The 16,245-nt window shown below is 42.4% G+C and overlaps 1 protein-coding gene across 3 annotated transcripts in view; it reads right to left on the reverse strand.

Moving 5' to 3' along the window:
- The window catches only part of DCC (DCC netrin 1 receptor), a 947,660-nt gene that overhangs the window by 482,847 nt on the left and 448,568 nt on the right, over positions 1–16,245 (reverse strand). For all 3 annotated transcript variants that reach the window (XM_083702567.1, XM_083702566.1, XM_083702568.1), the window contains exon 3: positions 1,925–2,209. In XM_083702567.1, coding sequence (XP_083558693.1) covers positions 1,925–2,209 — 285 coding nt within the window. The remainder of the gene's footprint in view (positions 1–1,924; positions 2,210–16,245) is intronic.

Here is a 16,245-nt window from a genome sequence, read left to right on the forward strand (position 1 = left end):
TTGCTTTCTTTAAAAAAAATACCTGTATGAAAAGCTTTTAAAAATTGAGGTACCGGTAATTGAAAATAATGCATCAGTGGCAGGTTTAACCCTTAGCCCATGGAGCAAATTAGGTCCTTCAAGCCTTCCCATTTGGCCCACAAGGCCATCTGTGGGGACTTTAAAGGGGTTCCCTGTAACTGTCAATCAGCTGATCAGCAGTTAGAGGGAGTCTCTTTGAAGGCATCCTCCCAGCGCCAATCAGTTGATTGACAACCTTCTTTGAATTTTGACAGGTGTCATTTTCTGGGTGTCATTATGACATCAGTGACTGACAGGAGGGTAGTCACACCTATGTGCCACATTTGAGTGATGGGGGAGGTTGGGATTTGGCCAGTTGGCCATATCAAGTTCCCTAGGCCTCTCTTAGTTTCTGTTTTCTTCCTATGCCTGAAAATATTCCTCTAGTGCTGAAAGCATGTTGGCCCACCACTGTTATTTCTCCTCAAGTCTTGGAAGTGTCAATTCAGATTGCCTGGTCCAAATGACATTTCTCAGCCCTGAAGAAGTGAGGGGCATTTCAAATGAAGTTAGCTAGTGCATTGAAAACCATTGCTCTTTGGGGAAACCCGTCAGAAAACAAAGCAGAAGTATAACTGTCAAACTTTACTTCTCTCAGATAAAAGCATCCTATATTTCAGAGTTTATTTAGCAAGGACAGGGATGGATGAATCTGTCACTTTCAGTTTCTTTCAGATTCTTATTCTTCCCAGTCTTCAGCTCAGTACCAAGTAGATTTGAATTCCATTTCTGTATCAACTCACAAAGTTTACTTTTCTTTTTAAAAAAGAATATTCAAAACTTTTGCATTTTGTGTACATTTCTCTGAATGTCTGCAGTTTTAGACACACCTTTGCCCAATATTCACCTTTCTGCAGGCAAATCCCCCATAATAGGATGTAGTTTTGTCCATTGTTTTCACTAATACATGCACTTTGGTGCACACATTTTGGATGGAGAACTGCACCAAAGAGCTCTGAGAAGTGTGAATTTCCAAGGGTAGCTGTGCTTCTGTTTCATGTATAGGTTCAGGAAGCACAAAACATGTACCAGTGTTGCTATGTCAGATTTGGAGAGAAGAACCCTATTACTGCCAACTATTTCTGTGGCATATTTGCTTCACAAGGTAAGTTTGCCCCAGGCACCTCTCAAAGCTATTCTACAAGCAACCAGACCATTAATCCCCTTTTAAGCAGGAGGTACTGAAGCAAAGTGAATGGCAGTGCCAAGGTTACCCAAAATTCCAGGCAGAAGTGGGGTTTAAATCCGATATCATACTGCAACACTCCCTCATTTGGACCACATTGACTCCCCCCAATAATATATCGTATACCGAGTAACAGTATTTTCTTATCCGCATCAAACAGATCTGCAGTTTTTGTTTTTGATTGTTTTTACACTAGGACTTCAAAATTATATTTATTTGTAGTAGGTCAGCACGAAGCCCGCTACCCCACCTTCACCACATAGTGGTTCAGAAATGAAGATGAAAATGAAATAGTTCCAGGGTCCCATGAGAAGCTGGGAAATAGATTCAAAGGCTGCAGTTGAGAACACCATATATTGGTTGGTTGGTTCTTCTTGAAGCAAGACATTTCCCCTCCCCCCAGTGCTCTGGGAAGGTATTCATGGGATTTGCTTTTGTAAAGGTCACATTTACATGTTGCATGCTCTGCCCTTGTGAAGAGACCACAGTGGCAGAAAACAGGCACATAAGCTGGTAATACTTACAATTTAAATTGCAAAAAAAGGTCAATATTCACGGGTTCACTTCTAAAGATACTCACATATTGGTGGGTAAATTTGCATTGCAAACCAGATGTAATCAGACTTCAATGCCATAACTTTAATGAGTGATTTTACATATATTTTTAAAGCTTCTTACCTGACAAAACTCTGACTTCTGCCTCATTTCCAGTTCTTGAACTGGCAGGGTTTTTTGCAAGGCATCTATAGATCCCACCATCCCCTGCTTGAATTCTGCTAATTTGTAAAGATCCAGAAGGCAGAACTGCCACACGGGTATCACCAGGATTCAAAACCAGATCTTCTTGGTTCCTTTGCCAGTGGATGGTTGGCATAGGTTCCCCTACGACTTCGCATTTTAACAAAACAGTGTCTCCTGTAAATGCTGTGACGGAGTCCGTCTGGGATAGAAACCTCAACGGACCTGTGGAAACAGAAACAAAACACCAGTTGAAAAGAAGATCTAAAATGCAGGGGTGTCTTTCCCCCTTATTTCCTGCTGGTTTGGTTTCACTTAATTGCTCTTCAAGTCTAAATTAGGTTAACCTATTTACTTCGTACCATATTTTTTGAACAGAACTATGGCTCAGAAGTAGTTCATGAACAATATCCATCAAGGTGCAAGGCAGCTGTGAAAAAGGTGAATTCCATAACAGGGATAATTTTAAAAATACAGTGAAAATAAAACTACCAAGTAATTATTGTAGAAGTGGGGTAGGAAAGCTGGGAGGAAAAAAAGCAAATTTGACAACCAATGTGCCCCTTTGGTTTCAGATAGCACATGGGTAGGCGAGTCCAAAAAGCCTGAGACACAAATTTTCACAGCCCACTAGCATCTATGGTGGCTCATTTACCCAAAGTAATGCATTTAGTGTTAGCTCTGGAAGTGTATACTTTGATTCTGACCAAACCAAGCCTCCTAGAGTACAATATACACCAGGAGGCTAACTTTGGTCAGTATAGACTCAGGCACGCCCAACTCTATAGAGACTGTGATCTACTCACAGTACCCATTGTCATTGCCCATAGTTGTTGAGCTTTTTAAAGGGGGGGATTGCATAAAATCCATCGCCTGGCACTCCAGTGACCTCCATCCTTCCACCACTCTGAAGCAGGCTCAGTGATTACAAACTTTCACAATGCATAGCACAGGGAGCGGGGAACATCACAATCGCTCATGAGAAAGCAGGCAATCACTTTTTTTACTCACACGATTGACCTGGAGCACCCCAACGGTCAACCTGTCAATCGCAGTTGACCGGTTGGACATTGTTGGTATAGAGTATACACTTCCAGAGTTACCATCTTGGCTAAGTTGCATGAAGTCTCTTTAAAGATGGCACTGGACACTTCTATACCTTTCAAGAGTTAATTGCACTTTCTCACCTTCATGCTGGAGAGGACATAAGCTTAATGGAATGCTTTTCCACATGTGGTGGGAGTGTACATTTCTTAAAGATTTCTAGACCCATTTCCCCCCACTACCATTCACCATTACAAGGCAACATCTTGTACCCGAACCCATGCTAGCCTTGATGTTGGTGGAAAAAAATCTATCAATCCAATGGTCAAGCATAAAGAGTTGAACTTCTTTCTCATGACAGCAATGAGGCAAACCATTGTCTCTAACTAGAAAAAGCACCACCTTCCACCACAGAAACCTGGACCCAATATGTGTGGAAGATAGCACTTAAGGAGCACTTAATTCATAATAATAGTTTGACAAGAGGGGTAACAAAGAAAGATGGGTTTGACTCTGTATGGTCTCAATTTATATCATTTATTAAAAATAGTACAGTAATCTCCCTTCTGTCACAGCAGCCACTATGGAGAATTGTCTTAATGCTTAAGATTGAAGTATACCCTGTAGATGTGAGCTGAATGTGTAATGTAAGATTTTCCATGTTTGTTTTGCTGCCATACAAGACTTGATATCTGCACATGTATTATTTGTCTTGGAAGACAACACTTTGTCAATCAAAAGTGTGTTTTCAAAACCATAGGATATATAATAAAACAAACACAAAAGCTATTTCGCCAAGAGGATCTCTGTATTGAAGACTGGAGTGGAAAGCCAATGTGGTGTAAAGTGTTGGGAAAGGACCCAGGAGAAAAGGATTCCAATCTCCACTCAGTCATGAAGCTCACTGGGTGACCTTAGGCCAGTCACAATCCTTCAGCATAACGTAGCTCAAAAGGGATAATTATGTATGCCACCTTGCCCCTTGGAGGAATGCAATACTAAATAAATATAAGTCAGGAAATGGGACATTCTGGCAAACCTTAACACAAGTGTCTCTTTTATTTTACTGAACTACAATATTCAAATACAGGTATATGGATAGCAATCAGCTTCCATACTCAGAGCCGGTATACCTCTGCGTAATGAGGCAAGGAACAGGAGACGACTGTTGCCCTTCTACCCTGCTTATGGTCTTCTCAAAAGCATCTGATAAGCTATTATTGGAAAACAGGGTGCTATAAAACTAGATGGGCCTGTGCTCCATTGCAGGTGGCCACTTCTCGTGTGTGCTCTTTGTGTCCTTCTGGAGCGATGTGCAGAAGAGGAAGCTCATGCAACCCTCCACAGAGTCCTCACATCTGAAGCTTGTGCCAATCCCTGTAGAAGAAATATGTACAGTGGTACATCGGGTTAAGAACTTAATTTGTTCTGGAGGTCCGTTCTTAACCTGTAACTGTTCTTAACCTGAGGTACCAGTTTAGCTAATGGGGCGTCCTGCCGCCGCCATGCAATTTCTGTTCTCATCCTGAAGCAAAGTTCTTAACCCAAGGTACTATTTCTGGGTTAGCAGAGTCTGTAATCTGAAGCGTCTGTAACCTGCAGCATCTGTAATCCGAGGTACCACTGTACGTCTCCCTTCAGGTGTTACTGGAGGGGATCTCAAGCTTAGGAAAAGAAGACATGCTTTGCATGCAGAAAGTTCAATTCCTGACATCTTCAGGAAAGACTAGGAATATGCCCCACCAAAAACCCTGCAGAGCCACTGCCAGGGACTGAGAACCTTTGGCCGCCAGATGTTGTTAGATTACAACTCCCATCTTCTCCAGAAAGCATGGTTAATGGTCAGGGATGATGGGTACTATAGTCCAGCAACATCTGGAGTGCCACACATTCCCTGGTGTAGACAGTACTGAATTAAACTGACCAATTCTCTGACTTGGCTAAAGGCAGCTTCCTATGTACTGCCATGCTCTGGAATTGCAAAATCCAGAAATTTGACTTGCTCATGCTTCATCCGAGCCTCATCCTCCAACTCCTCCTCCCCCCTTTTTGACTTTTTTATTTCTGCAGCATTTGCTCTGTTAATTGATGCAACTGTCAAGACAAAGTCTTCCAAAGCTCAACTTCACATTGTGTCTTTGTCCCTTCAGGGAAGATTGTCTCCTAACCAGGGTCTCGGAGAATAGTACACCTGCTTTTAAATTCTAATCGGGAAATGGCACGCAAGCCTGATTTGCCCTACGGCCTGGTTGGCAGCCTATCAAGATCCCCATCTTCCCCCTACAGAAGGCCTAATTATTAAGTAATTAAAGTTCATTTAATAAAAAAGGGCTTATCATTTGGGGGACAGACCTTGGGGTCTGGAGCATGTGTGTGACTGTTAAATATTCAGCAATTTAGTAACAGTCGGTGCAATCCCCCAAGGAGCAGTGCTTTAAAATGCTTTGTTTGTTTCAAATTAAAGTCTGCAAGGTTATTTAACAGAAAGGAAGGACCTGTTTCCCCGCCCATCGCCTCCCTCCTTCCATTTTCAATTTGTACTACAGCTGAAGGGCAGAGAACCAAAGTAATGGAAAGGAGTCACTTGCTTCAGTTTGGTTCAGATAATACTGAAGGGAATGAACAACAGCAAAGTTGCAAAGTCAAATCTTCCACAAGTCCTTCTTGAGCTTTGCCTGAGTTTTCTTTCTTACTTACTTTCTCTCCCATATTAGGCTGGAACTACTGCCAACCTAGCAGTTTGAAAGCATGTCAAAGTGCAAGTAAATAGCTACCGCTCCGGCAGGAAAGTAAACGGCGTTTCCATGTGCTGCTCTGGTTCGCCAGAAGCGGCTTAGTCATGCTGGCCACATGACCTGGAAGCTGTACGCCGGCTCCCTCGGCCAGTAAAGCGAAATGAGCGCCGCAACCCCAGAGTTGGCCACGACTGGACCTAATGCTCAGGGGTCCCTTTACCTTTACATGTGGGGGTTGGGGGTACTGCACTGAGGACATGGGGCACAGGGACAAAGCTCAAACTTTGGGAAGAGATGGGGAACGCAATGGGGATTCAAGAAGGCAGCAATTTTCATTCTGGCCTTCATTCATCACAATCAGCACCATTTCCATTCTGCTGCACTTCAGTTCCCACCAAACACCATGTTATTCATGTCACTGTCCAATACTTAACCATAACTTGGGTAACTGATCTTCTTGGCGATCATTCGTAGCTGAGTAAGATTGTCTTCCATAAACACGGTTTTAACAATGTGTCCGTAAGTGACTGTGGAGGCCAATTCTGGATCCACACATCCTTCCACAGTAGGGACATTGGTTTTCTGATGGGAGTTGATCACGGTGTGGATTTGCCAAGCATGCCTTCCTCTTAGCATGTTTCTCCCTTGTGTCCTGAGTTTGAGGCTCTTCAAAGCCCATGACACCTTTGGTAAAGGCTGTTCTTCAATTGGAGCGCTCACAGGCAAGTGTTTCCCAATTGCTGGTGTTTAAATTACATTTTTTTTAGATTTGCCTTGAGACAGTCTTTAAACCTCTTTTGTGGACCACCAGCATTACATTTTCCATTTTAAAGTTTGGAATAGAGTAGTTGCTTTGGAAGAATCATTGCTTCAACACTGGTGATCTTTGCTTCTTCTAGTACACTGGTATTAGTTCGCCTGTCTTCCCAAGTAATGTATAATTTTTTTCCGTTCCATTCCATTGATGGAATCTTTCGAGAAGTTGGAGATGGCGTTTATAAGTGGTCCATGTTTCACAAGCATACAGTAAGGTTGGTAGTACAATAACATACCCAATTGTATAAGCAACTTCCGTTCATTTTTATGCAAAGGAAATGTCAAAAGAAAGTAATTAATTCCTTATCATTTGTGGACTTTGAAACAATGACGTGAACAAAAACTGATCACATTCACAGGACTGATTTTTATTCTGGACCACAAACACTGCAGCAATTTCCATTTCACTAGCCAGGACAGTGCAGGCAATGAGACCTGAAGCACAACCCTGGCCAGAAGCTGTCAATGGTCCAAGATTCCAACTCCTTACCAGACGAGGACACTGCATACCCAAGAGAACTGGCCTCCAAATATCAAATGAAGCAGTCATTGAGCTGGCTATATTGCTAGAGAATTGTATCTAACTCAGTCAGAGATGGGGGTGGGCTGGATCTGGCTGGTGAGCCAGATCCTTACTTTCCCCACCCACCCCCACAAACACTCAGTCAATGATCCCACTAACAATCAATGAGTCACACTATGGGAAGCTGCCTTATAATCTGACAAACTAATGATTCACCTAGCTCAGGATTCCTTACTGACAGCAGCTCTCCAAGATTTCAGACATGAGTCTCTTTCATAGAATCATAGAGTTGGAAGAGAGCACAAGGGCCATCGAGTCCAACCCCCTGCCAAGCAGGAAACACCATCAGAGCACTCCTGACATATGGTTGTCAAGCCTCTGCTTAAAGACCTCCAAAGAAGGAGACTCCACCACACTCCTTGGCAGCAAATTCCACTGTCAAACAGCTCTTACTGTCAGGAAGTTCTCCCTAATGTTTAGGTGGAATCTTCTTTCTTGTAGTTTGGATCCATTGCTCCGTGTCCGCTTCTCTGGAGCAGCAGAAAACAACCTTTCTCCCTCCTCTATGTGACATCCTTTTATATATTTGAACATGGCTATCATATCACCCCTTAACCTCCTCTTCTCCAGGCTAAACATGCCCAGCTCCCTTAGCCGTTCCTCATAAGGCATCGTTTCCAGGCCTATGACCATTTTGGTTGCCCTCCTCTGGACACGTTCCAGTTTGTCAGTGTCCTTCTTGAACTGTGGTGCCCAGAACTGGACACAGTACTCCAGGTGAGGTCTGACCAGAGCAGAATACAGTGGCACTATTACTTCCCTTGATCTAGATGCTATACTCCTATTGATGCAGCCCAGAATTGCATTGGCTTTTTTAACTGCCGCGTCACACTGTTGGCTCATGTCAAGTTTGTGGTCAACCAAGACTCCTAGATCCTTTTCACATGTACTGCTCTCAGGCCAGGTGAGCAGTATCACTTTCAGCTATCTGGATATTAAATCTGGGACTTTTGCAAAGTTGATGTTATATAGCAGAGCTACAGGCATTTCCCTAAGCACTCTGCAGCTTCCAATGTACTTGCAAATTTATTTAGTTGGTTCAGGGTGTTGTTGTTGTTGTTGTTTTAGAAGCAGGGTTTTTACCTGGGGGCAAAATTTGAGTTTACATAGTGGCAAAGAATGGTACACGTCATTTTCTTTACAGTAAACCTTTATCCAGCACTCTGCAGCCTCCCTGGCTGCCAGAACTCCTGACATGAAAAAGCTCCACAGAAAGGATGTATCCAATGGATAAATCCACAGGATTTCCCTGTGCTTTGATCAAAGTGCAGGCACTTTGAAAGCCTGTGGAGTGCAGACCCCTGGACAGTTGATTTACAGACTGAAAGAAAGGACACTCACAACATTCCAGGTCACCTCAAGAGTAAAGTAAGCAAAACAAAAGACCAGCACCTCACACATGAGAATTTCACTGAAATTCCCTCTTCCCTTTGAGAATTTTCAAATGCAATTGCTTTTCACATTAAGTGATGGACAAAGGTTGGGATGGAAACAAGGTAATTTTTTTCAGCATAGGTCTAGTTCTCAAGTTCTTATTGTGCAGAGCAGCCATTAGATGTCCCTTTTCTAAGTTTAATAATATGAATGAAGGGTGTTTCTGCTCCTATTCATTTTCAGACCTGACATTCTTTTTTCATCATCCACCAGGTTTTTCTTACCCAAACCTGGTGTATTCTTACCAAAATTATACATGGTGTTTTCTTACCAAGATTATACATGGTTTGTCACGCAACTGAGTCTAATTCTTAGTTAAATAGCTCACTTTTTGCTGCTTCCAGTCTTGAAATTTCAAAGAATTATTTCTCATTGTATCTAGTCTAAAGCCTATCATTCTTGTGCACCATTAAACAAATTGATGTGTCCCATTGAGAATGGTGCAGAAGATTAGTCGTTCTGCTGCAGGGAAAGTACCTTACATTTGGTGTTGTATCCTGTTTAGTGTTGCTAATAAATGCGAACATTGTGTGAATTGGCACTTCTGATTCCTGGTGGGATACAGTACAGAAGCAACAGAAAAAGAACCTGAGAAAAAGAAACCCAAGAATAAGTGGGGGGGATGAGTAGTTAAATAAATATAATGTGCAGACAGGCTAAATTTTTAAGAACAATGGTCTAAATGGCTCTGTTTCTGTGTCTGCAAATCCCATTTTTTGAAAACCTATAAGCGGAAAATCTCAGTGGAAGTAATAATATTGATGCAGAGTTTCCAGTAAATCTGTGCAATTCAGATTTCTGATTTAGAAGAACCTACTGGGAGAAAATTGGTGTTAATCATATGCATCTAAGAAATGCTTTTATTATGTAAAGCTAAGGAAGCTACTTCACATCAGGGGGGGGGATGATAACCAGAGTCTTATTTTTATCAGGTTTGTTAGTACAATTCATCTGATGTTTGAATTGTTCAACAAAAGGCAATGAAATATACTTTAGTCACATGCCATTTACAACACTGGGAAAATTACTGTCATTTCAAGAGAAGTAAAAAAAGGTGACATCAGAAAGCATAGAGGATGAGAATCTCAAAACAAATCTCCCTAAAAAGCAAATCATTTGTATAGTCTGATAGTGCAACAAAAAGCCACCAAGTGTATTTTGCCTAAAGCAAGCTGATTATGGAGATCCCTGTTCAGCTCAGGTATCTGCAGAAACGTTAAGATGAAGACCACAGAATTTTAATCAGATTTGCAACATTTCTTGGCAGGAAGGTTTATGAAATACCTTTCTGAATGTATAACAGTGCCCCCAGCTCCCAACTCCTTTAGATGGTCCAGAAGGATGTCATGATCAATGGTGTCAAAGGCCACTGAGAGATCCTATAGGACCAGGAAACAGCTTTCACCTTGGTCCTTGGCCTGCTGGAGATCTTCGACTAGAATGTTTCGACTCAAAGCAGTTTCAGTCCCATGATGAGGCCTGAATCCTGACTGGAAGGGATCCAAGTGGTCTGCATCCTCCAGGCATGCCTGGAGTTGTTCAGCAACCACCCGCTCAATCACCTTGCCCAAGAATGGAAGATTTGAGACTGGGTGATAATTGGCCATATTGGCAGGGTCCAGAGATGTGTGGTTTTTTTTAAGAAGTGGTGGGTGGGTGGGGAAGATAGCAATCCCCGCCAACAGCCACAACAGCAGAAAGAGGAGGAGTCTCAGGGTGGGGAAGATGGCAGCCTCCAACAACAGCCACAGCAGTAGCAGTTGTCTCTGGTCGGGGAAGATGGCAATTCCCATCAAGAGGCTGTAGGTTTAGCTTCAGCAAGTTGGTAGTCTCATGAGCCTTCAGGCCATCCCCTGGGGCATTTGATGACAGCTGGGAAACTTCATAAAGAGGAAGGGAGTCAGGGAGGTTGCTCATCTCAATGATTATTGCTGTTAGCTGCTGGGCTGAAGCAATGGCCCAAAGGATTGGGTGTGGGGACTTCAGAACCAGTGAGAGACAAGAATGGTTCCTATGGTGACATAGAGAGGATGCCTCAGCTTAAGTACAGGAACAGGAATCTGTTTTGTGGAGCTATCACAGTGGCAGAGACAAACTGTCAATAGAGTTTTGAAAGACATCATTGGGGGTGTTAATTATCTCTGGAGCTGGCAGGACCAGCAGAACCGAGTGCCAATATTCCCTGTTAATAAGAGTCCTGGGAGGTATAAGAGGCAGCCCAGAATGCCTCTTTCCAAGGGTGTGATTGGAACTTGTCAAGGGGATGACTTTTACTCAACAATGGGGAGTCCTCATGAAAATCCGACAGCATTTTAGTGAAAACTGCTTCAGGTTAATAACTGTGCTTCAGGATGAGAACAGAAATCGTGCTCTGGCGGCACAGCAGTAGCAGGAGGCCCCATTAGCTAAAGTGGTGCTTCAGGTTAAGATCAGTTTCAGGTTAGGTATGGACCTCCGGAACGAATTAAGTACTTAACCCGAGGTAACACTGTATACACATTTTTGGAAACCATCTTTCCCTCATAGAAAGCACTTTTGGATGTTATTTTCACAAGCATCAAGCATTTTTATACACATTTTAGTATATGGATTTTTGTGCATGTTCCTTGGCTGGAGAACTACATTTAAAAAAATTAGAGAAGTGTGCATTTTGAAGGATGGCAGTGTTTCGATCTCCATATTATTTTGGAAAGAGTGAATCAGGTTGGTTCACCTTTAAATGGAAGGTGAATTTAATTTCTCTCTAGCTCTCTCAGAGTTCTGTGGAGGCCCAACCTAGTTCCATGTCTGAGGCCCTTAGCCCTAATAAACACACTCGGTGAACAAATGATACGTGAAAACAAAATAAGGCATCAACGAGCAAGAGTGAGATGTAATTTGAATACATTTCTTCAACAAATGCTTTTCCAGCCTATTTCTGTGATGTGCACTAATTACTGAAGAAAGTCTCACTTTCAGGCAATGTCACTGTCAATGCTGTACATATGACAAAATCTATATCAGTTCACAAAAAAGTATGGCTTTTCCCAAATCACGTGTCTCATTTGCTTAAATTTGCAGATCTCAGATGAGAGTGTGTGTCGCAATTTGATCCAATTCTCACACACACACACACACACACACACACACACATTTGTGAAACTTATCAACTGCCAAAAAATTAATAAGTGTCTAACTGTACTAGGGTTGCCATATTTTGAAGAGCAAAAAAGAGAACTCTATGACAGCATTCAAAGCAAATACATTACATGCAATTTGTCTCAAATTTTACCCTGGAAAAAGAGAATGTGCCCTGGAAAAAGAGGACACATGGCAACCCTTAGTAAGCTCCACTTTCTGCTTGAGGTCATGGGCCAAATGCCCTCCTGCCCTTCCTGCTTCTGGTTGGCCTTGTTTCTCCTCTACCCCCAGTTACAGCAATTTAGCAACAGAGAAACTGTCTTATATTGAGTGAGAACATTGCTGCATCTAGCTCAGAACTGTTTATGCTGTCTGGCAGTGGCTCTGCAGGATTTCACACAGGGACCTCTCACAGCCCTAGCTGAAGATGCCAAGAATTGAATATGGGACCTTCTGTCAGTGGAGAACTTTGGGCTCTCAGATCTCAGTGGTGCCCTGTGTGATGCTAAAGTTCAGTGTGCACCCCACCCTGCCTCTCTTGTTCCATTCCACAGCATTTTTTGGGTGCCCCGTGTAGGGCAGTGACCACACCGGCCATGGCACCCTAAAACCGCCTTCGCTTCTGTTTGTGACGCACAACCAGAGATACAGCCCTTGACTGGCTTGTCACAGCTTAGTTATGTGCCGAGAAACAAAGCAAAAACACATGACTTGGTACCTTGTCAAGAGTCCATCACACCTCTCTATGTAGTCCCTCAGAGTTCCATGATACTTCCCTGTAATGAAACTCAAGAACTGCAACCAAATGTTTTGGCTGGCAAGTTCTTGTGCAGACCACCTTCTGTTCTGCACCACTTCATTTGTGCCAAAGCTGAGATTCAGTAAATAATTTTAGTGTTGGGGCTCAGCTCTGTTTATTATGAAAAAATAATGACATCTCCTTTGAGTATCTGCGGAGTTTGCATAAGTAGAGAAAAGAGATCCCAGTTTGATAGAATTTTTTTCCCCTTGCAAAGAGAAAGTCTGGACAGACAAGCTCTGGCCGTGTTGCTTTTTCTTCTTCTTTAAACTGAGCACTGCCCTCACACCCCACCCCAGCATGAGAGACATCAACAAAACATGAGAGAATCTCTCCCCTTTGTATTGTGCCACCTTTTTTATGTGTGTGTCTCTCTGGCATGTTTCCCTCTGTCTCTCTCCTTCTCACATCAACTCTTCCTCACCCTGTTCTTTCGGTGACGGGTAAACTCCTCTCAGTTTGATTTGGAACTGGGTCAGCAATTACAAGCATCACTGGAGAATTTTTCTGAAGGGAATTATGTTTGATTCGTAATACACTTCGGCATTACAAGCTAAGCAAATTTGTATTCTTAAGCAGGTAATTACAAAGTTGGGAGACATCGCCCCTCTCTTTCCACCTCCTTGCCTCGCGCTTTAATATCCAGGCATGTGCTCTTAGCTTCACAACCATTGCAAGCACAATGCAATATAAAAGTCTAAGAGAGTAATATGGGAACTAACAGTGTAACCCAATATATGTCTCCTTGGAAGTAAGCCTCATTGAGTTCAAAGATACTAACTCCTCAGTAAGAGTGCACAAGAGGGGTGCAGAACCTGGGTCCTCCAAATGTTATTGGACTCCAGTTCCCAAAATATCTGACCATTGACCATGCTGGCTGAAGTCTGATGGGAGTTGTTCAAAAACATCTGGAGAGTTGCAAGATTCCCATCCCTGATGTATAAGCTTGCAGCATAAATTGTCTAAATTACCTTCAGGATTCTCATTCTTTAATTTTATGAAGAAACCTTGATCCTGCATTATGGGTCATCATCTTCTTAAAATAAATTTGTTTGGGTTATTTACAAAATTAAAAAAATGGTGTAAGCTTGCTGTTGATTTGTTATAAAAAAATAGGAAGACAAAAGAGTTGTTTGCAACTAACTTCCACTCAAGAGTAGACCCATTGGAACTAATGGACACAAGGACCTTAAGTATAATTTCAATGGATGTACTCTGAATCAAACCGTTGCTGGGTACAACCCTATATATCTTCCAGGAGGTGAAATATAATAAAAATCAAGAATGTAATTGGAAGGGAAAAAGGAGAACCCAGGGGTAAAATAAATGATTTGCATAGCTAATGATGTCTCAAAGAAAGGAAGAAGATAAAAACAAAATAGAACTGTTTCTAGCAATGTGGCATAATTGATAAATAAGGTGGGTAACCATGTTAGTCTCGCAGAAAAACAACAGTGGTTTAAAGACCAAAATTTATTACACCATAAGCTTTCATATGCTGGAGTCCACTCCACTTCATCAAAGGAATTAAATAGCAGATAAAGACTGGAGTTGCTCTTTTTATGCAGCTTGCATGTAATAGCTGATTTCTGATTTTCAGATTTTATTGCAAGAAAAAAACTATCGTTGGGCTAAATGCCTGAATTAGGATTGCTAAGAACCTGGACCCTGTTTTGGCTGTCTAAGGCCATAGCTCATGGCTAGATTGTAGGCTCTGTCTGCATACAGTCCCAGGTGCAATCCTTGGTAGAGACCCCTCTGAAGTGCAGATAATGAGTGGTATTTATTCTTTACTCATTATGGGCCTATTGAAAGCAATGGACCTAACTTAGTCATATTCATTCAGTCTTGATGAGGCTACTCTGAATAAGACTTAGTTGAATGACACCAAGTATTGAGCTATATGGCATAGCTGTCAACTTTTCCCTTTTCTTGCGAGGAATCCTATTCGGAATAAGGGAATTTCCCTTTAAAAAAGGGAAACATTGACAGCTATGCTATATGGACATATGTTTGGACACACCATTAAGCAGCTTCCTAGGTTCCTAGTATTAGCATTTAAATAGGACACAATCTCAATTGCTGTGAGAGGCAAACTTAGGGGCTGGCACACCAGACTGATACTTTAATCATTATACCACATTAACTCTGAACTACAACACCTATCACCCTTTATTGTCCATGATATCTGTGGCTGATGTGAGTCTCTAGGGAGCACCATATTGGCTATCCCTGTTTAAGGTGACCTGATTTTGCGCCCATTAGTACAAAAAAAAAATATTCCTCATTTCTCACAATCTTGTAGGTTGGTTAGTCTTTACCTTGTTGAGCTATTTGCTATTAAACCACTGTAAAAAAAAAAAAATCACAACAAAACTATATTTAAAGAAACCCAAAGAAAAATAACTTTTTTGCCATTTCTTATTAATTCTCTTATTTTCTGTAAGCCAGACCAGTTCTCTTACCCTGGAGCTAGACTTTATATCACCCTCGCATTTGGATTGGTTTACTGAAACCAAAGGGATATCTAAAAATCCCAAATTTTCTCAGCTTTTCTGTTGCTTGTTTACTTGCTGGGTGTCAGTCAGCATGACCGGTAAAAATCGAATGTGTTTCTTTCTTTCTGGCTGAATATTTATGCTGCAAGCAAAAGAATTGTCTGTTGTGAACTGGACAGTTCCACAGTCAGTTTTATGTTGGCTTATTCATTGTGTTCTCTGATCCAAGTGCTCTGGCAAAAATAGCTGTTGCCTTTGAGATGCCAGAACTCTGGAAATCTAGTAACAATGTTGAAATTTAGCTGCTTACTACTTCTAGTAGTGGGATGTGGGTGGCACTGTGGTCTAAACCACAGAGCCTAGGACTTGCCGATCGGAAGGTCGGCGGTTCGAATCCCCATGACAGGGTGAGCTCCCGTTGCTCGGTCCCTGCTCCTGCTAACCTAGCAGTTCGAAAGCATGTCAAAGTGAAAGTAGATAAATAGGTACCACTCCGGCGGGAAGGTAAACGGCATTTCCGTGCAATGCTCTGGTTTGCCAGAAGCGGCTAAGTCATGCTGGCCACATGACCCGGAAGCTGTACGCTGGCTCCCTCGGCCAATAAAATGAGATGAGCACCACAACCCCAGAGTCATCTGCGACTGGACCTAATGGTCAGGGGTCCCTTTACCTTTTTACTTCTAGTAGTAATGATACAGTAAGAATACACACACACACATTTGTATTGGCCATAATCTAGCACAGAGATATCTTAAACACATTGGTTGGTATTCAGCTAACTCACCCCAATGGTGCAAGGATTACTGCTAGCACAAGGAGACTTCTCCCTTCCCCCACCGCCCTCCCTGCATGTGCCCCACACAATCCCCAAATCTGTTCAGAAGCATTGAGGGATTTAGGGGGTGCATGGAGGAAGAGGGGCTGAAAGCTGGAATCCTTGCACTAATGGAACCCTGACTTAACACTAGAGTAGTACCTTGGGTTACAAACACCTTGGATTACAGACACTTCAGGTTACAAACTTCGCTAACCCAGAAGTAGTACCTTGGGTTGAGAACTTTGCCCCAGGATGAGAACGGAAATCGTGTGGCACCAGAGCGGCAGCAGCAGGAGGTCCCATTAGCTAAAGTGGTACCTCAGGTTAAGAATGGTTTCAGGTTAAGAACGGACCTCCGGAACAAACTAAGTTCGTAATCCGAGGTACCACTGTATTTAACTCATGGATTTCAAGG

Source organism: Podarcis gaigeae (assembly GCF_964106915.1).
Source record: "Podarcis gaigeae genome assembly, chromosome: 11".
Classification (NCBI taxonomy): Eukaryota; Metazoa; Chordata; class Lepidosauria; order Squamata; family Lacertidae; genus Podarcis; species Podarcis gaigeae.